The 21,578-nt window shown below is 38.9% G+C and overlaps 1 protein-coding gene across 6 annotated transcripts in view; it reads left to right on the top strand.

Annotated features, from left to right (window-relative positions):
* The window catches only part of LOC107587564 (nuclear receptor-interacting protein 1-like), a 34,667-nt gene extending 14,310 nt beyond the window's left edge, over nt 1-20,357 (top strand). For 3 of the 6 annotated variants that reach the window (XM_016275383.1, XM_016275400.1, XM_016275425.1), the window contains exon 2: nt 14,971-20,357. In XM_016275383.1, coding sequence (XP_016130869.1) covers nt 15,320-18,523 — 3,204 coding nt within the window. In that variant the 5' untranslated portion in view covers nt 14,971-15,319 and the 3' untranslated portion in view covers nt 18,524-20,357. Of the gene's footprint in view, nt 1-1,748; nt 1,810-3,311; nt 3,386-10,287; nt 10,420-14,970 lie in introns of those variants that run through there. The other 3 variants (XM_016275392.1, XM_016275417.1, XM_016275409.1) reach the window with 3 other exon arrangements.
* Nucleotides 20,358-21,578: the final 1,221 nt, after the last annotated feature.

The raw sequence follows: 21,578 nt of genomic DNA, 5'->3' as shown, positions 1-21,578 counted from the left end.
CTGTGATGTTGCCCTTAGTATTAAAGGGGAAGACAGACTAACTAATCAGCCTTTCCATTTTGTCCGTGAACATAACCTCTGATCTCAGGGTCACCAAGTCTCGGTTCCTTATCAGGACCCCTGGCAGTTGTTCAGCGCGTTGCCACATGACAAATGTATACCACTATGCTCAAATATCCCTACAGCGTATTCCTGTTAAGAACAAGGATTCTCGCCTACATGTTCGCCAGTTTCAATATTAATGAGCTCTGTTTTTTACTTCTTGTCACGGTATGTATCTTGAGTGTTGTGAAAGGCAAATGTGTCCAAGCATTCCAGTGACTTGTTTAAACTTAGCTCCGCAGGCCAACCTGCATGCATAGTATTTTCAGATAAGATATCTGGCAACATGTTTTCAGCCATACCAGGCTGGTATGATGAACAACACTAAATTCCGTCCCCTCCTGATCACCCTCCTGAGGTTAAACTAAAAACCGCTCTATGCAGGCTGAAGCACACCCAAGTGCAGGACAAGAACAGCTGGGTACCAGCGCGGCCACGATTGGCAGGGTGTAGGGTTTCATCTGCCGAGGGGGTCAATTCTACTTCCTCGGAAGAGGGCCCGGGCCTCTGAGAATCTGTCATCGCTCACGTTGTAAAAGCGCTGCATGTATCTGTTTTTGACCTCCCAGAAAAAGCCATCTATCTAGGGTGAGCATCTACGAAGTGTTAATGCAATAGCGTTCAGAGTAGTTCATACCATTCTTTGAGGTGGCAGGGTGGAATTATGAAAATGGTGTGCATTTAATTAGTAAAAACATTTAAAAGGGAAATATCTGAGCCGAAATGAAGAATTCTGGACGTAATATTTTAAAAAAATATTATAATATAAATATTTTATATAATATAGAAATATTTTTAATTGTCAATTTAAAGTAATTACTTTAAATGCATTTAGTGTTCTGATGGGCTTTATTTTTCTTCCCAAAACCAAAAATAATTTTATTTTGTCATTTTTGGCAAAAATGGCCAAAAATGCCACCTTTATGTAATTGTGTGGCACACATTTCACTGTTATAGATGGCAATCAAATTAGGTGTAATTACATAAAATGGTTTACATTTACTTAAAAATATACAATAATTAACAATTGCATTTTATGGCTTACATAAATTCGGATTGCAATATTATTTAAAAATTATATTTCAGTTCATTATTAACAATACATTTTAAATTTTTCAATTTTTTTGGTGAAGCCAATCATTTTGATGATGATGATGATTATTATTATTATTATTAATTGATCAAAATTTTTTAAACCCAAACAAAATATATTTTTATCAATTTTTTTTTATTTTAACAATTTTTGGCCAAAACGTTGTAGCAGAAAGGGATGCAATCTCAACATTTCCGCACCTCCTTTATGTAATTGGGTGGCATGGCATGCATGTCTCTGTTATGGATGGCATTCGAAGCGGAGAAACACTACATCAGTGTGCGTAAGCTATCTGACCTCCTTTTAAGCTCCCTTATACTTCGACTCCCTCCCATGTGTCATCTCTTAGACGATGCACTGCCTTCATATCGCAAATCGTATCTTTGGCTAGAAAAGCAGATAACTGCGATTCCTCTGTGGTGTGAGGTTAGAGGTACACCGGCTCTATGAAATTTTTAATCACAGGGACTGATAGCGCAGGCTGCCGTTAGAGAAAGCCAGGATATTTGAGATATTTATTAGGGTACCGTGAAGGTTTTTTTTTGTCTTGCAGATGCAGTTCAAGGACGCCTGCAGGCAGCACGACCCTCGCTGTGCTTCTGACGCGACTCAAGGTCATGCACACTCACCCTCTGACATTCACTCACTACAGACAGTGAGAGAGAGAGAGAGGAAGAGTGTGTGTTACTGAGAGAGTGAGTGGGGGAAGGGAGAGAGCGAGGATGGGGTTGCAGTAAAAGTCATCTTCCCCTGTGTGCTCTGAGTAAACAGTTCACTTTGCTCTGTGTGAGCGCAGCCAGGGCCTCATTTGCTCAGCCATTTTTACTCATCTCTCCCATTTGCCGACAACTTGAGACATGCTGTTCTCTGGCTGCCTCTTGGTAGGACCGTTTGTCATGTCAGGGGGGTTTTATTTGAGTTAAGTATGAGTTATCTCAAACTCGGCTCCGAAATTAATGCACCTTTAAATTCTGTGCTGTTTCAAGCCTTTATAGTTCTTTTATGTGATCAGTGCTGAGCACTCAGGATATTGAGATGGCATACGCTTACATTCTCTGCTAAACGGATGCTATTGTGATGTACATACAATACCACAGATGATGTATGTTGATATTTTACCCAAAATAGAGATGGGCAAAATTGCAATTTTTTCATAGTGGACTAGTCAGAGTAAATATTTGTATTAATTAGCATGTTCACTACATGCTTTTCTTAAGGGGATAGTTCACCCAAGAATGAAAATTCTGTTAGTAATTACTCACCCTCATGTCAGTTCAAACTCACAAGTTAAGATATTTTTGATGAAATCCAAGAGCTTTCTCACCCTGCATAGACAGCAACACAACTGACACGTTCAAGGCCCAGAAAGGTAGTAAAGACATTGTTAAAATAGTCCATGTACATCAGTGGTTCAACCATAATGTTATGAAGCTATGAGAATACTTTTTGTGCACGAAAAAAAAAACTTTATTCAACAATTTCTTCCCTTCCGTGTCAGACTTTGACGAGCATTCATGACAGTATGATGCATGCATTGAACCATGTGTTGCTGTCTATGCAGGGTCAGAAAGCTCTCAGATTTAATCAAAAATATCTCAATTTGTGTTCCGAAGATAAATGAAGGTCTTATGGGTTTAGAAGATTTCTACTATTTAGCTTTATTTTTCTGTTTCAGATTTGTAAAAAGTTTAAGTTTTTTTTAAATTCTAATATTTGATTTATTTTATTTCTGCATTATTCCAACTCCGATAACCATTTTTAAGAGAGTTTTTTTTAAGAGAGCATTTTTAAGAGTTTTAGTTAATGAGAACAATGCTTTAACAATGAATTGGAGACTTTTAGAAAATAATAATTTCAACAGTTTGATTTTGCTTGGGCATTGTGCAAAGAAAACATTTTAGCCTTTGTAAAATTGTAAAATTTTTAAAATTTTTACAAAAATTAAAAAAATTGTCAAATTGAAAATTTTTGCATACAAATACAAACATTTAATCAGCATAGCGGTTTTCAACGTTGATAATAAGAAATGTTTCTTGAGCAGCAAATCAGCATATTAGAATGATTTCTGAAGGATCATGTGACACTGAAGACTGCTGTAGCCGCTCACATTAAACAATGTTTTGAAGAAAAACAAGTGGAAGCTTCTGGCACCCAGTGGAGCTGGCAGTGGATTAAACGAATACGCAAATGGTAAATGGTAATCATATCATGGCTAGCACCAACGTAATTGCCTTTCAGAAAATGTGTTAGGATAACTTGGCGATCTTTGTCACCTAATTAATATTCATGAAGCAAGCCCAGTGTTTATTATATTCCCACCACTTTTCAGATCATTTTTACACCCCTGATTATTAGCATGCTAAAGCAAAGCACACATTAGCACTTTAAAACTCCTCTCAAGAAGGTTGTGTCCCATTTGTGAAGATATTGTAAAAAAACAAAATAAAGGATAAATGCTAATCGATTAGTCGGTTGTTGGATGACTAGTTAGTCACTCTAACCCAAAGCTATCAGCAGAACATGGATTGGTGGCAGACATGAGCAAGGCCATGCTATCATTTGAAAGTGTTTCTGCTACTGTTTGACGCTCATTAATAAATAACAAAACAGAAAATAGGACAAGAGGATAGAGGCCAGAGGGAGAGAGAACAACTGTGTAAACGTTGCTTTTAAAGAAACAGCCTGTCAAAGGTTTGCTGACTCTTTTAGCTTTGTGTCTTGCACTGTTATAACCCCCCATTAAGTTTTTAATCCAACTTCATTTCTGCTAATTAGCAACTGCAGGACTGACAGGCTTCGCCATGTCCATCCGTCTGTGTCAGGACAGCGATTGCCTCTCCTGAGTTGTGTTCATTACTTTTGTCTTTTTCAAGTCCTTCAAAAGTGCTTATTATTATTTAAGTCAAACCGATGGAAAGTGTACTGTCAGCTCTTTTGGGAGTGGGCCGTAGTATAGAGCGCAGGCCAGGAACACAGGAGGGACAGTTGGAGGTACATAAAAAGCCCATGTGCGGTGGAGGCCTACCGCTAAGCTGCTCCGTGGGTAGCCGCTGCGCTTTTTAGATGCTGGGTTACCATGACGATCAGAAAAAGTATAGCTGCTTCCTGAGGCTTTATGATTGTACTGTGGTACTTTGATATACAGTATACTGTTTGATCATATTAATATACCATTGTATTTCTATAGTACTCCAAAGCACTTTAAAGAATACCAGGGTCAAATTGCTCTTAAATTAGTTAGTTATTACAAGCTAATAAGTAAAAGTAGCTAAACTAAATTGCATGTAAGTGGGCAATACCTTTTTAGTGAAATGTTGGATGATGATATTATTATTATTATTATTATTATTATTTTGCAGTTTATTTGGCACAAACCCATTGAGCTAGTAAAAAAATTTTTTTTTATATATATATATATGTTTGTTTGTTTAACATAATTGCACCGACATTGTAATATTATGGCGATTTACACAAATGTATTACTGTTTGATATTATTGCATGAGGAATGTCTTGAAGAAAGCTAGCAGGAAGTTTTTAAATTTAGCAGATGGTTGGTATTGTATTATTCATGGCACCTACATGACACAAAAAGGGAAGAAACCTGCTTATATAACTAGTCAACACATCTACAGTACATCCAGTTTTACTGCAGTGTCAACTTGTAGTCCTCACACAATTCCCTATAGCAAGACCTATATTTGATAAGCCCCTGGATCGCTGGAAATACGACTTAAATCTCATGAAATATGGAAATGCCTGTAGGGATCAACTTCCCATCTAGTAGTATATAACATGGTTTGTTGACATACTTTTAAATGAAATGCATACGGTTTTAAATGAACTGCTTAGATCAGAAATACTACAGCAGTGGTACTGCATTGTTTCACTGTACTGGACTGGTTACATACTGAATTGAATCATTTTGAAGCTTTGCAATAAAGCTGCCGTTTTGGTCTTATAAGGAGTTGCCTTGTGTACCTTGTCTTAAGTTAACAGTTTGTGTCCGGTCACATCCTTGAAAACTATCTGCCCCTTCCTCTAGACTCATGCGTTTGGCTCTGATGACTGCAGAGACTTTACTGTGTTAATAATTTCTCTCTCGTCTAGGGAAAAGGCAGGGGACCCAGGCACTGTCTTCCTTTTAATGTGCTGGCTTTTCTTCAATCATTTAATTAAGAAAAGGAGCGATTATTCAGCCTCGAGTCAGCTCCTTCTCCCTTCCAGCGCCTCATTCATCTCTGATTAAACTTGTAGCATTCGGTAACTGTACTTTCCTGCTCTTTCTGGGGCATGTGAAACAGGAGGAGATTGTGACAGTAGAGAAAAGAGGAACCTGAGGTCTGTGAGCGAGTTGCAGGATAAGAAAATGGTCCCCTTTGGTCTCTTCAACTTGATAAAGGTTGTGCTTGCAGCTGTGTTATCTCTTTTTGCGTTTAAGTTTGGGTTATCTCTTTTTCGGCAGTATAACCTGTCTGAGGGTTTCGCTGCGTAGTTTTACCTCCCTAATTAAGGGCTGACCCCTCATGGTAATTCACAATAAAAGGTTGGGGTCTTTTCAGTAATTACAGTAATCAAAATAGTTGACAATTTTATGTACAAGGTTGCATTTATTTTCACCTGGTGCAAAATAGGCATTCACAAACAGAAGATGCGATTACCTGAGAGGATGGTAGATGATACAAAACAATGACAAACATAAAATACTGTAATTATTTACACTACCGTTCAAAAGTTTGGCGTCAGTAACATCTCAACTCAGAAATTACAAATTTTATCCTTGAAGGATGCACTAAATTTATCAAGTAAAAGTTAAGACATTTAAAAAAAAAAATCACAATTTATACAAATAATTATGTAGTACAACTGTTTTTAACATTAAAAATAAGAAGAAATGTTTCTTGAGCTTTAAATCTTCATATTAGAATGATTTCTTAAGGATCATGTGACACTGAAGACAGGCGTAATGATGCTGAAAATTCCGCTTTGCCATCACAGGATTTTAAAATATATTAAAATAGAAAAGTTATTTTCTATTTTTTCTATTTTCTATTTAAATTTGTAATAATATTTCACAATATTTCCGTTTTTATTGCATTTTTGATTAAAATGCAACCTTGAAAAAACATTATAAAATAATACTCTCCATGTAATACACAAAAAAATTTACGGTAAAAAAATGACAGCTGTGGTTGCCAGAATTTTACAGTGAAAAATATGGTAGCAACATTTTAGGCTGCTTTTGTTTTTTTAGATCTATTTTTTGGAATTTTTTCGCCTTTATTTTGATAACAGTTTAGCAGTGACAGTAAGCGAAGTGGGAGAGAGAGAGAGGGGGAAGGGATTGGGAAAGGCCCACAAAGAAAGATTCGAACTCGGGACGCCCTGAGTGAAACGGCACCATATGTTGGCGCACTGCCCACAAGGCAATCGGCGTCAACAACATTTTAGGTTTTATGGATTTAACGTAAATTTACATTTAAATACCGTAATTTAATTAACTGATATAATGTTATTATACCAACTTATGGAAGTACTGAAATCTATTTGTACCTTTTGTAATACACTGATAACCACCAAAAGCAGGTGGTGATGAGAGTCACATGACGAAGCAAAGCCCCTCTCAAGCAGCTTTTAAACACTAACATGTATAGAAGGTGCACAGTGTCATTCACACAAACACTAAACACGATCATGGTAACACACAGGAAACTGTGTGCAATAAACATTAATTTAACAACATTAGATGAAACGTACAACCGTAATGTACACAACTGATAAGAAAAAACTAAGAAGAAACATCAAATTTGAAATGTAACGCAGGGAATTCTGGGAATGTCAATTTACAATGTCATTATTCACTGTAAATTATACGTTCTTTTTCACTTCCAAAAATATATTACTGTATACTACTGTAAAATTACATGTAATGTCCAATACAGTTTTTCACCATATATAGTAGGGGAACTTATCATTAACCAATTAATAGGTTTTTACTGTAGCATTTTAACAGTATTTTACCATTAAATTCACGGCCATTTATATGTTTTTCAATTGTGTGGAATTATTTTTTATTAATTTTTTGGCTATGTTATGAAATTATAGACTTTACCTATAACTTTAAGTTGACAGAACATTTTTTTAAATGGCATCTAAACTTGAACACTATTCATTTTCGCTGTATGGAAAAACATGAGGGAAAACTCTTTTACTAGTATTACTAGTTTTGAGCAAGGTTGAGCTTGAGTGGTTGTGTCGAATATCCATTTGGCTTGAGTTTGAATGGGCATGCCGCTTTGATTGACAGCTTTGTCTGCATTGTCTAGATGTCTAGCAGTACCTCTTTGCACTACTGCAAAATGCATTGCTGTTTCATTAACAGAGAGGGACGCAAATGCACAAATGCAATAGATATATAGGGATGCGTTTCCAGCTCAGCACTATTAACAGTTGAGGTGCTATAATTCGAGTCAAGTTCCTCATCCGAATGTGACGGCGGTTGTAAACACTAGAGGAATTCCACCGGGAGACAAAGCAAGGGTTAGAGAGCCTCGTTCCCCTCTCCCTCTGCTCTAGGGTGGAAATGGTTAACATATCACTGTAATTGGCACCCGCAGCTGCTTGTCCTCTCCACAAACAGAAGGGGATGATTTTCCCCCCGGCCTCCCCCTCTCGTTCTCCCTCTCCTCTCTCACTCTCTTTCTGCAGCCTCTGCTTTGTGTGACAGCTGCCTAATTGGGCATTCTCCCCTCGTAGCGAGGCTGCCTCCTCCGGCCTCGACTGCTGACGAATGGCAGCGGATTACAGATGAGGACACGATGACCTGTTCGACCTTCCCGCAGCAGGTGGAGCAGAGGGAGGGGCCTGACAGGCCGGGCCCAGAGCCTCAGGTCACTGGAGGATGAGGTCGTGAGAAGGTGGAGGATCTGCCAGGTGGCCAATGACAGAGTGTCACATGACAGTAGCTTGATGTCAATGTGTCAAGGGTAGACCTGTGGCACAGCATCCTCAAAAACACTTGCACGGTAGCTTTTGCTTTAATCCCCAGCTCTCAAACTGATCGAAAACATCAGAAGGAGAGGCAGTGATATTTTTTTCATTTTCTTGCTCTCATTTACATGTGATTTCTCTTCTGCTGGAATTGTAATGATGCTCATTATGCTCCTAATGATCTCCTTGGTTGGGTATATAATTATATACAGCAGACAGATATATTAAATAGATTTCTAATACTTAAACATTCTAATGCTGTTATTGATTAAAACTGATTTGTGCCTGTTACATATATATGTTGGCATTGGTTATTTAGCATTTAAAGTGACAGTCCTACTTTAATAAAACTACTAGTAAGCCATTTGTCGTTCAAAAAAAAAAAGATTTTGTGGTCTTTGATCTGTTTAATTGAGCATCCAGACCCCCTCGACACAGCAACATTAGCTCAACCAATGGTGTATCTTTGGGGCGAAACTATCTGTTTGTTCAACAAATGGGTCACAGTGGGCGTGTTCAGGGAATGTGTTTGAAAACCAATTGTTTTGCATTTATATAGCTCCAAATATAATTTCCAAACACTTTCAACAGGCCTTCCAAAGTGACAAAAATAAATGATATAAAATATGATTGCGGTTATTTTAGTATTTTTTTCTATACTATTATAGTATTTATTAATATTTAGAATTTGCTTAGTTTAATTGTTCGTTTTAATTTTAGTTTAGGTTTTAATATTTTTTATGCGCTTAAGTTTAGGTATTCATATAATATATATATTTTTTTCATCTAATACTTTATTTAAATGACCAAAAATGATTTTGAATATTTTTAGTTTTAGTCAACAAGAACAACACTAGATTATGGGTACAGTGACCATATCCTCCAATACTAGCATTTTTTTCCTTTGGCTAGTTTTTGAAGCAGATCAAACAATGCCATACAAAAACAGGCAGAAAATTCTAGATTATAGACTTATAAAATATATCATGATCTTATCAGGCATAACATTTAAAAAAAATGTTGGTTAGCACTTTTTTTAAATCTTGTTTTTATTGTTTATTGACTTATTTTTCTGTATCACCTACACATTGCTGATGCAGCTGATTTTTTCTGTGCACTTTTCCCAAGCAAAACTCTTAAAATATAATATTTATTTCCCAAAGTAAAAAATAGTTGCTAGTGTGTATAAATACCAAAACAGCAGCTGGTATTTAAAGGTGCTAGGCTAATGACTGTATTTTTCTTAATGCCAGCACCTTCAGAATTTCACAGCATATGTGCAGCAGACTAATGATCCAAATGAGCCCTTTTTTCTCCAGATCATTTACTGCACACATTGGAAAGCCATTGGTTAGACTTTCTCCATTATAAAGAAATTCTATCACTAACCGCTACAAGGCAGGTTCAAGCCGTAAAGGTCTTGTCTGCTGAAGCATTTCAGCTTGGCTTAGCTTTCTTAGCTGACTGTAGTAGTCATAAAGCCATGACCAGTCTCTGCTCCACTTCACCCACACCCACGCACACATGCTCTTGCACTATAAAAGCAAGCATGCGGCAACAGAGCAGAGCATCTTCTAAGACACAAAACGCAGGCTGTCAGAAGGGCTGGCGGAGCCTTGTTTCTGTCACGCTGCCAGGATGCAATATCACTCAGCTGAGGTAGAAAGCCGTCAGTTGTAAAATATGATGAATTATCCCTATTCGGCAGAGAGTGGGCCGTCTGTGGGCGTGTGCCTCTCTGTGTGTACGCGAAAGTACGTGAGGGTGTATAAAGAGAGGCTACGCCTGTGTATGTGTGTGAGCCTGTTTTGTGTGACTGAGCACTGGCGGTGTAGTTGCGGCACACATAAGAGTGTGTGGGCGAGAAAAAGAGTGAGAGAGACCAGCCACAGGGTTACTACAGGTTTAATGGCGACCTTGTTGTGCACGCACTTTGCTGTTTTCAGTGTTGAGTTGCTCAGTGCAAGCATCTAATCCCCCACCCGGGTGCTCACACACTTGATTAGTGGCCTTGGTTATCTGCCTAGAGGACAAGCCGCTGCCCCCCCCCCTTCACTGGGCTAGGGCACTGAGGGTTGTCAACCCCAAAGAAAGAAGAAGAGCGAGACAGAAGGAGAGAGAAAAGAGGGGCAGGATGTTGTTGAGGTGTATTAGTATTCAGACAGAGCCTTACAGCCTGCAGAGCAAATTGATTACTACACTGTACCTGTTCTTGGTGTCACAGCTCCTTAAGAAGGTAAGATCGTATATTGTATATCAGTGTGGGCATGGCAGAAATATCTCCTCCACATTGCCGGGACCATTGTGAATTTGAGCTTTCTGAAGTTGTGAATGAGTCTGATTACTGTCTGATTTGTGTGAATGGTTTGACATGTTTTGGCAGGTTTAAGTTGTTGAAATTTAACTTGGTGCGTTCAGTATTTTTTCCCTTATTTAAAATGTTTTACATAAAGAAATAAGCAGTTTTAAGAGTTTTGCAGGGATTACGTATTTCTGAAGGCCAACCTTAAACGTTGCAAAACCCTGGTTCCCTTGAACAATTGGATTTTTATTTTGACTTGGATTATTGCAGAAAATAAGATCTGTGACCAACAATGGTTTGAGATTCTTACTCAACTTGTTAATCAAGATAATCTTCTGACCACAAAGCCTAAATACAGTCGCCGGAAGTAAAAAGCTGAATTTAGCAAACAAACTACACCACGGTCGCATGACTTTAACATCATCCCCATTAAGCCTCTGACAACTCTTTAAATATTTATGTAAATTCCAATACAAGTTGGAAAGTTTAAGTTATTCTGTATGAGTTTTTTTAATCCTTTTTTTTAATCCTTATCTTTAAGTTCTCATCCAGTAAATCATGAACCTCTGGAAAAGTCATGGGGCATTTGAATATTGTTGTGGACAAAGTGGGTCCGTGGAGTCAAATGGCTGAGATCCACTGGCCTAGGCTCATTGTGTTTGACATGTACCATGTATTGCCAGTAACTTATAATGATCTCACATCCTGGAAAAAGTGGAAGCTTGTCTTTTTTGGATGAGCACGTTGCGGAGTTATCTCTAAAGACTCAAGCAAATGATGTGAGGGTCATGACGCACATGCTGACCCTTCATTTGACCCTTAAGGCAATGGTGCAGTGTATGTTTATTTGTTTTATGAATAATAAAAGTGGTCATTGCTTCCCCCTCGATTTGGACTATCAGACCAATGGTATATTGCACTTTCGACTGTGACTTCTGTTTATTTTGTCATGCAATTTTTGTGTTTGGTTTTGCACGTACAGTTGCACTTTGCATTACTGGCAGTCAATGTGCTATACTTGGTCAGAGCTGTTTACATAATGACTGGCATAAACTATGATCCTGATAAACATGATCTCTTGAGTTAGGGCGAAGGGTGACTTTTAAAGAGCCATGGGCTCTCGTTGTATAACTATTAGTTTCTAGCAGCCTCTTTCTCACAGAAAGTCTTCTAATGCAATTTTTCCCCTATGTGGACCCTAAAAAGTTCACAGCACTTGTTTTCTGAAGGTTGTGTCCAAGTTCACAAAGCCAAAAACTCAAATACTTGGTGTTTTTTTGGTATTTTCATGATCTGTTTTTTTGGGCACAGACTGATTCCCATGCTCACGTTCCCCAAGTCATTTCTAACCCCGGAAACTGGGCCATTTACCACAGTCGATTAGGAGTACAAATATTTTGTTTGTTCCAATTTCCTGGTTGTGGGCAGTAATTACATTTGTTTCCTTGATGAGCATTAGCACACTCAGTACCACTTCAGTATGTCATTTGTTTTTTAGCTGAACCGACAAAGATACATGTTATTCTGTAGCTGAAGATGAACCAGCTTGGTCTTCTCTAAGTGTTCCTGTTAACATTACGCTGCCATCATAAATCTACAAGTCTAAGGTCAAGACTATTACTTGTGGCAAGACTCTGGAATTATGTTTGGAGTCTTGTGACAGTACACGCAGGAGCCCCCCGTATATATTTCTGCCGTTTGCTTGGGAAAGGGTTCCTTCTGCTTGGCTAAAGCACTCTGGTATCACCCCGTGCTTGCCCATGTGAAAGAGTTATTCATCTTAGGGTCATCATAATGTAGGTCAGACTCATGCTTTTACTAAGAGTCAGAGATTGCACTTGGCAAAGCCCTAACTAAAGGGGTGTGCCCCAGCTGGGAAATGTCAATGCGTGATGCCCATAATGCTTGTTTGGAAGTAGGTCACAGTGACCTAGTTTGAATGGTGCATGGCCCTGATTGACTGAGTCACCCAACGCTATCTTAGGAATGTGTTGTTGTAGTTCCACAGACTTTTGTGCCTACGTGTGCAAGCAAAGGATAACAACAACTTAGCAGTTGCAGTGGCACAACTATGTCCAAAATTATTTTTTTATTTTGAGAGCTAGACGGCGGGTATGAACGCACATTGCAAGGGCAGCTTTGTCGCTTTTTATTAAGACCTAATGCTTTGTATGGACGCCAGCTGTTGCATCAACTCAAACGGCCCCGGCGGAGTGAGTGACCTTGACTTCAAACAGGGCATGCAGCAGGTTTTGCTCCTTTTGCCTCATCATGCATTTTAAATAGCCTAAATGGATTACAGTTTCTGGATGGTGGATGTAATTTATGATCTGGTATTTTTTTTAGGGGTTCAATTAATCTTCCAGCCTTGCAGTTGAGAAATGAGGGATCCAGTCCAGATATCAGATACTCTCCATTTATATCAAGCCAGTTGTTTTACAGGGATTTGTATTTCTCAGGTAACTCAGGAGCCTCGTTGCCCTGCACTGATGGTGATAATATTGTGATGAAAAACCCTGAAAAGAACTGAGTGAACAGACTCATATACAACCGGGGTTTTGTCAAAGATAGGCTACTACAATCACTTCTTACACCGTTATTCTGAAGTTCATAGCTGTCAGAAAATCATAGCTTTTTCATATTTGCAAAGCTTTGATTTGAACGTTTTTACCAAATACATTATTAAAACGGCTGATTTCTTTAAAGATTTTTTTCTTTTCTAACATAAGATACTGAATATCTCTTAGGAGATGAGATAAGTGTATTAAAGTAATTGTTTATCTGTTTAACAGGGTGAAGGTGTTGTCAGTATTGTGTTTCCTCTTTTCATTGGATTAGGACAACAAGCTACAGTGGCCTATTGACAGAAGTATAGGATGGTTGGTCCAAATCAATTACCTTCTCCCACTCTTTGACACATTAGATATAACGCTTTGTCAGACAAAACTTACATTTTCACAGTCAGATTCAGCTTCCAAACAATTTTCATGAAATTCCTCAACTATTTCATTGACAAATATCATTATACTATATCATTATCATAACATCCATACATTAGAGCTGAAATATACTTACATTCAGTAGGGTTAGGCAATAGGCATGCATTTTATTTTATTTTACAGTTCCATTAATGTTTAAAAGTCTGTTCTATAATGATTTGTCTTTAGAGATAATATCCAGATTAGAGCTATTTTGATTGTGTAGTGGCATAGGAGTTTCTCAGGCCTGTCACACTCACACCCCTGTGACCGATATCTTGATAAGGTCATCCCGTACTGTCCACCCCCTGTCAGCCCCAGCAAAGTAGAACAACCAGAGGTGCCAATTGTGAGCAGAACAAATCAACCAAAGCCATTGACCTTCACTTTGACCATAGAGCACTGACAAGGTCAGCATTGTGTGTATTCCATGATTAAGTACTTACAATTCCGTCTCATTATGTTTTCATTTTCCTATGAAGTGCAGACATTGTGACATTGGTAGTGCTGTACCAAGTTGTGTTGTGAGTATAGTGTTTAGCAGGCTTGTACATATACACAATAAATGTGTCAGTCTGCAGAGCCAATGGTACTGTGTGATCCAGAGGTGGTATATTTTTATCAGAAATCGTCAGAAATGAACTTTTTGCACCCTGAATAAATATATCAATTCATATATAACATACTGGATTTAATATAAAATTGATCAAATTTAAGATAACATATAACAGAAATATTGTTTAATAATAACTGGGCCATTTTTTTGTCACTTTTGCTCCATTTTTGCTCTGAGCCCTGTTCAATTTCTGAACCTGCCAGTCATTATAGATAATTAGAAAAAAACTTCCAAATACTTGTTAGCTTTCTGTGGTTGTCTTACAAAGAATTGAGTTCTCAACTGACAGTTTTGTGTGTCTAACTTGGCAAGAGTTCTGTCAAAACATTTAATCCTCTTCAGGATACTGTGCTTTGTTATTTTGTTTTACCTAATATCTGTCAAATCAATCAAGTAGTCTTTAAAGCCCTGTGTATTCAGCTTTAATGAGATTCAGCAAGCTAATTCCTACTGCTTAAGAGTCCGAAGAAGAGAAAAAAAAACCTTAGAAAGATGGTTATTACTATGATGGTACAGAATGAGTCTTAATTGAATCCCTTTCAGTATACGAGTGAGATCCATCTTTAGGTCATAACTGTTGGCATGTGAAAAAGACTGTGAAAACACTTGCATGCAATAGCGGAGGACTTTTTGGCCTTGCTTGCCAACACATCATTTTCATTTATCATAATAAATAACCTGATGTTTAGTCTTTAAAAATTCAAGGCTCAAAGGCAGAAACACTTTTTGATCATGTTTATAACGTCTTTTGCCCCTAAAATTGATCAACATAGGAAATGTTAAACTACATGTTAAAGATTAGCTGAATGTGCTTTGTTGAATACAATAATGTGTGGTATTCAATATCTAGCTAATGATTTTCATAATAATTCATGTTTCTCTCTTGTGCAGGACCATCACCAGCTGACCTTGTGGACAGAATTACTGGATGTAAGCAGTGATTTCACTCACCACCCTGGAGCTTTGAAGTACAAATCCAGTGCCATGGAATCCCACAAGACTTGACTGCATTATGATCCTGTACTTATCTTAACAATGGCAAACATGATTTTAAACTACTTTCATGCTTAGCTCTTGCCTCCAGTATGGGGGAATGGCTTGTGAATCTTCATCATACCTTTCTTTTACCTAAAAAAACAAGGTTTGGAAGCTAAAAACTGTAACTCTCTTGGCAGAACGTAACAGAACGATTTTCCCTCTATTGTGGTGGCCAAACATACAAGGGACTATAGTATTGAACATGACTCATGGGGAAGAGCCTGGCCCTGAAACACACCAGGATTCTGCTGTATTAACATATCTGGAAGGCTTACTCATGCATCAGGTAGCAGGAGGACAGGGTGCGGCAGCAACACAGAGTGGAAGCCAAGAGCAGAGGAATAAGGATGGGACAGGGCATGCACAGCCTAGTCATGGCACTCGACAGGAGCAGAACCGAACAAATTCCTACTGTGGAGCCTCACAGCACCTCAGAAAGGCTCGTCTCCTCAACTCAGAGGCCTGGACGGAGAGTGAGACTCAACGGAGGCCAGCACCCTCCGTTGCACTCAACGGGCAAAGTGAAAACCACCACAGTGGCCAGAACGGTACCTCCCAGGATAAAGGAGAGAGTACACTTCTAGCTAGTTTGCTGCAGTCTTTCAGTTCTCGACTTCAAAACGTGACCCTGCCACAGCAGATTATCCAAGGCTTGAGGCCACCAGATGCCCCCTGCCAGATAAGCAAGCCTGTACAAGTAGACAGGGCAGATGTGCCTTGCCACAGACCAGCCTCGAGCCACCTCAAAGGGTTAGTGAGCAAGAGCAAAATGCAGAATCACAGCAACAGTGTGCCTTATCAACGTCGAAGGTCTAGCCAGGAAAGTTTTTCAGAATCTCCCAAGGCACTGCAGAGCAGTTCTCCCTCTCCATCTCCTGAGTCTATATCTTGTACTGAGCGCCTAAAAGCTGTGGCAAACCTGGTAAATATCAGATCAAGCCCCGCTCCATCGCCCAAACCAAGTGTGGCCTGTAGTCAACTGGCTCTGTTGCTCTCCAGTGAGGCCCACCTGCAACGGTACTCTCGAGAACATGCCATGAAAGCTCAACTCTCTGGACGATCAGCCAGTGAAAGACTATCTGCCATGGCCACACAGCAGACACAAGAAAAACAACCTACAACTTCTGGCCAGACTCATGGACTAAGTCTCTTACACACCAAGAATGGAATACCTTCACAAATGTCAACCAGCTCCAGTCGACAAAGCTCAGGGCAAAGAAGAACAGAAGGATCCATGCGCACAGGACAACGCTTTAGAGAGCGTCGACCTTTCGAGAAACAAGGCAGACCATCACAGAACTGCAGCAGTCTTCTACTTCAGCTTCTCAACAGTCACAACACCTCACAGCGAATTAATGGACAGGGTCACCTGAAAGACGACCTCAGTACCTTTGGCACTCTGGCCTCTCCGCTTTTTTCAGACAGCGAGCACTCAAACCCCGACAGCAGTCTTACAAAAGACAGCAGCGATGCAGAGAGCACTTACTCTAGTTGCTCTCCTATTGACCTTTCTCTGAAGAATAGAACAAATGTACAAACACCAGTATCTACTTCATCCTCACCTGTACGGGACAGAGTCCCAGAGTCTTCGTTAAACAGGTGGAAGCCTGAGAGTCCACCTGTCAAAGTTACCTCAGATCACAGGGAGGTGGACACCTGTTCAGAGATGAAACCTCATCACAAGGTCACTCTATTACAGTTGCTCTTGGATCACAAAAATAACGAGAGAGTAAACAAAGGTCTGGATAATCCAGATTTGCTGCAAGATGTAATCCCTAAGGTTACTAGTGCATCTACAAGTAGCCAGAGTGTTTTCAGTACAGTTAGGTGTAAGGACCTTAGCGGACACTGTGGATTGAGTTGTAGAAGTCCCAAACTCTTGCCAACTTTCTCCCAAAGCAGAGACTCCAACAGCAGTGCATCTCCATATACACTTTATGGGTCTCCCCATTCTCAGTCTGTCCCATTGGATCTTTGTAAAGCAAAACAGCCTGCAAGTGATGTAAGAGTAAAAGAACCTGCCTTTAGTGCTAGTAAATTGTTACAGAATTTAGCTCAGTGTGGAAAACAAAACCCTGATATTTCTCCTCCAGCACAGGCACCTTTACCCCCTATCAAACTCATGACCCAAGAGCTGAAAGTTAACCATCCTCCAACTTTACTTGAGAGACTCGCTGCACCAATTCAGAGAAATAGCACACTGTGGGAAGAGACCAAAGCAAAAACTTCAGCTGTGCCCGAAGCAACACAGCATGTCTCCGAGATTGAGAATCTGCTTGAAAGGCGTACAGTTCTACAACTTCTTTTGGGCAATGCACCTCAGAAAGAAAAGGTAGGCAGTAAACGAAAACGAGAACATAGCAAAAATAGTTCTGTGGAAAAACCAACACATCAGGCAACTGGCCAACCAAATGGTCCTCCTTTGGATATTACAATTAAAACTGAGCCTGTTGAAGAGGGTCATATGTATGACTATAACAAAATGTCAGTACTGGAGCCTAGAAAAAGCACCAGTTATCATTCTCATGAAAGCATCAAAGAAGAACCATTGTCCCCAGAGGCTCCCACCAGAGATGGTCTTCTCTGTCATCTCCTAAAAAAACGACCCAACAAAACCCTTCAGCCAAACAAAGTAGAAAACCTAAACAAGAGTTGTGTCAAAGAAGAATCAATTGAAACCCAGGGACCAACAATCCCAAAGAAGCGGAAATTTTCAATAGAACTAGAATATCATAACTCCTCGACTCAGCATACCAGGGATTTGGAACATTCTGGTAGCATGAAAGAAGACAACAGTGGTTGTTTTGCCGCCAGAGATCTAGAGACAAGAGAGGCCAGAGACCCATCAAGCCCCCCAGAGGCTGACTGTCCACCAGCTAGGTTTCCACCATATGATTCTAACGAAAACCGAAGTTTCAATGTTCTAAAGCAGCTGCTTCTTTCAGACAACTGCTTGAAGGAATTGTCTCAGCCAAGGGGTACATTCAGTTCACAGTCACATACTGTGCTGAATGGGAATACAATCAAGCACTCATGTAATGAAGGTGAAATTCAAAACTTTCACCAGAGCCTGAGTCCCAGCAATCCATCTTCTAAAAAAGCAAGCAGTCACAGGCAAGAAACTCCCCATGTTACACAGCAGGAGCCTGCAAGGTCAAAAATCGATTACAGCACCACAAAGGATTTGAAGGGCCCTGCAAAGATGGTTAATGGAGATGATCAAACACACAAGTATGGGCCAGACTCACCTCGGTTTACCAAGACTAACCCTATTTTGTACTATATGCTCCAGAGGAGCAATGCACAACTGACTAAAGAGGGGGAGGGCTTGGAAGTAGGCTCGGGTCAAATACAGACAAAGGTCAAAAACGAGTCATCAGGTGATACTGAGGCCTTTGAACTTTGAAACAAAATTCACAGAATTACAATGGAACACTTAGTTGTGACTCAACACGGCTAAACGGGTCATTGAAGAAATACTAGTTTTGAGACTGTGAACCAGCATCTGTGCTTGAACTAGAAATGTGCTTCTTTTTATTCTCTCTGCTGCTTATCTTCTTTTGTTTTTATTGAGGCATCTCACATTTTTCACTTGAATTACGTGTCATTTAGTTCACAAAAAGACCATGAAACCAAAGTTCATTTGAATATTTATAAACACTACTTTCTGGCTGATTTCTTTCCTACGTTCTAAGCGGCAAAGAAAATAAAAGTTTTCTACAAAAGGTGTGTGACAGATTTGCCCTCATGTTTTTGTAACAATATCAGTTCCCACTCCGTTTTCCACACATGGGTAGACTTTTGGCCTCAGGCAGTGAGTTATGATGCACCGATGCACATGATAATCTGTATAAACAGATTGTGCGTCAGCAGTTGTTAGTGAATATTCTTCAATTTACCATGCTGAAATGAAGAAATAACTATGTATTGTTACTTTGTCTATGCCAGGAAGGCATTAAATGTCACAGTATTTATACATTCAAATAAATGAAATTGGTTGCCTTTTTAAAAAGATAGGCATCTCTCATTGGTTCTGTATTGTTTGGATAAACTAACAGCAACGATAAAGCTGTATATTCATTATCATGTTTGGATAATATGGAATATGAATCCATCAGTATTACAACATGATATCTTGAAATCTATGGTATGTGAAGTGTGTATACTTTTATGTTATCAGTGTCCTCTTTAATTTCTCTCTCTCCCATTGAAAACAATGTTGTGATGTGCTTTATTCTTTATTCTGCATTCTCAGCATTTACCTGTCAAGACAGAAATGGATTTTTACAATACTCTAGAAGATGATGAATGAATATCACAAGAGTTACTATAAATGACTGCTTTTTGCTCATGTTTTGTATTTGTGTATTTTATGAACCGGTCTTGGTATTAGCATGTCAGAAGATGTTTGTTCTATTATGCAAGAGATTGTTGCATCGACTTGAGACAAATCAGCCCAATCTCAGCTGTCATGTTAATTGACACATTGATCTAATAAAGGGAGTGTTTGTGGTATTAAGGCCATTCCCACAAAAATATTGTGATGTTTTACAGTCTTACGTTTGACATATGTTGTATTTCATCAATCTTAAAGACTCGTTATAAACTATATTTATGTACATAGCATAATCTTTATGAAAGACAGCTATTTTGTATGAATGAAAAGCATTTTAGTTTTGAAATTTCTTAAAGAGAATTCAAAGTAAATGCCATGTGAATATGTATTCTAGAGGATGATTTTTGTCCTTTTGCATGTGTCTCCTGATTAAACTATGATAATCTGTTCTGCAATATCTTGTTATGTCAGATATTTAAGAGTACACTGCTGCCTGTTGCATGCAGATGCATGAGAAGGTTCCTATGTATTACTGAACATGGGGAAATTCAAAGTCTTAAGCATATATATATATATTTTGTCATGGAGCCCAATTCATAAAAATGTGATCTGTATGTCATGAGAAATAGACCGCTGGGCAAAATGTTTAAAATTTTGAAACAAATGTGCATATGAAGATATTTATTGTTTTTACTCAATTTTATTTTTTACAAGGAGAAAACCAAACAGGTTAAACAATCATGTTCCGTACTGTACAGTACAAAGATGGATTACACTGACACTTCAAAGACTTCTGTTGGTTTTGAAATATTGTTTTGATGCAGGTTAACTGCGATACGTTTGAGTATTATTGTGTATCATTATTTCTAAAAATACATTTCATTTGGGTGTTTACTTGCACAGATTTCGAATAAAGTTCTGAATCAGAATTAACCTGTTGTTTATGTCTTGCAATGTTTTTTTTCCACCTTACTATACTGTCCTGATTTATGTCTCAAGTAGCATATGACCTGTGCTTGATCCCTGGCTGCAAAAAAAAAATTATTTTACATGCAGAAAGAAAGTTAGGAGGAATCTGTTAAGAGTGTGTTTATTGTACATGGAAACCTTTCCTTTGGCTGACTAAACCTGGCTGTTGACCTAAATTTTATCTGTGCCCTGAGTCATGACCTTAATTCCTGTCGTTCACCGTGACATATATGAGAGGAAATGATAGGACCAACATCAATACAGATCAGTGGCCTCTAAAATGGTATTCTGGAAGAAAGGGACACTCCGCTACAAAGAACAACCTGCCTCGGGCCTACAGGGTTGCTTTTATCAGGAAACGGAGGAGAGAAATGCGATTCCCTCACCTTCTGCTCCCTTGCATCTAAATATTGAAATTCTTAAAAGCTCAAAAATGACATGCAGACAAATTTGGGTGACAGACAGCAGAGCACGAGGGGTTTTAATAATCAAAGCTAGGAGAAGCACGCAAGCCTGTTTTTGAATATGAGCTTTCTTTTATGTTTCCCCCCAAAACTAGGTCATATAATATAGGCCTACACCTTCTTTTATGTGTCTGTGTTAAAGTGAGGGGGTAGGGGGTGGCTGAAGTGAGAGTTGATGGGATTAACTTAAAGCTAAAGCAGGTTTGAGTTGTACATGAGTGTGAATCAAAAATGCTTTTGGAGTTTCAGGGTAAGCTAACAGATCAAATCATTGTCTACAGTGCTTTGAATGTTAAAAAGCATAATAAATGGCATCAGTTTGCTTGTAAAGGAAGGGATGATAAACCTCATCAACACAACTGGAAAGTGCTGTCGGGAGGGTCGGTAAAGCAGCGGCAAAACTGATCAAGTGGAGGACACTCTTCACATTCCTGCTGAGTTTCTTTTACAGATCCTCTCCCTCGTAATTGGACAGGAGCTTGCATGCATTTTTGATGGATCAAAGAAAGTTGCACAGTTGGCATGAATCCGCTGATGTGGAACAATACATAAAAAGTATGCTGTGCTTGGCTGATGATAGTTAATGCCTCTTGTGCTTAAGCAGTGAATTCTAAATCATACCTGTGATTAATGGATCTCTGAACTCCTCATATGAAATATGGCTTCTTGGCTCCCTTACAGCCCATGCATGC

This window comes from Sinocyclocheilus grahami, unplaced genomic scaffold (assembly GCF_001515645.1).
Source record: "Sinocyclocheilus grahami isolate Dianchi unplaced genomic scaffold, SAMN03320097.WGS_v1.1 scaffold6.1, whole genome shotgun sequence".
Taxonomy (NCBI): domain Eukaryota; kingdom Metazoa; phylum Chordata; class Actinopteri; order Cypriniformes; family Cyprinidae; genus Sinocyclocheilus; species Sinocyclocheilus grahami.
This window is presented reverse-complemented; position numbering and strand designations above follow the sequence as displayed.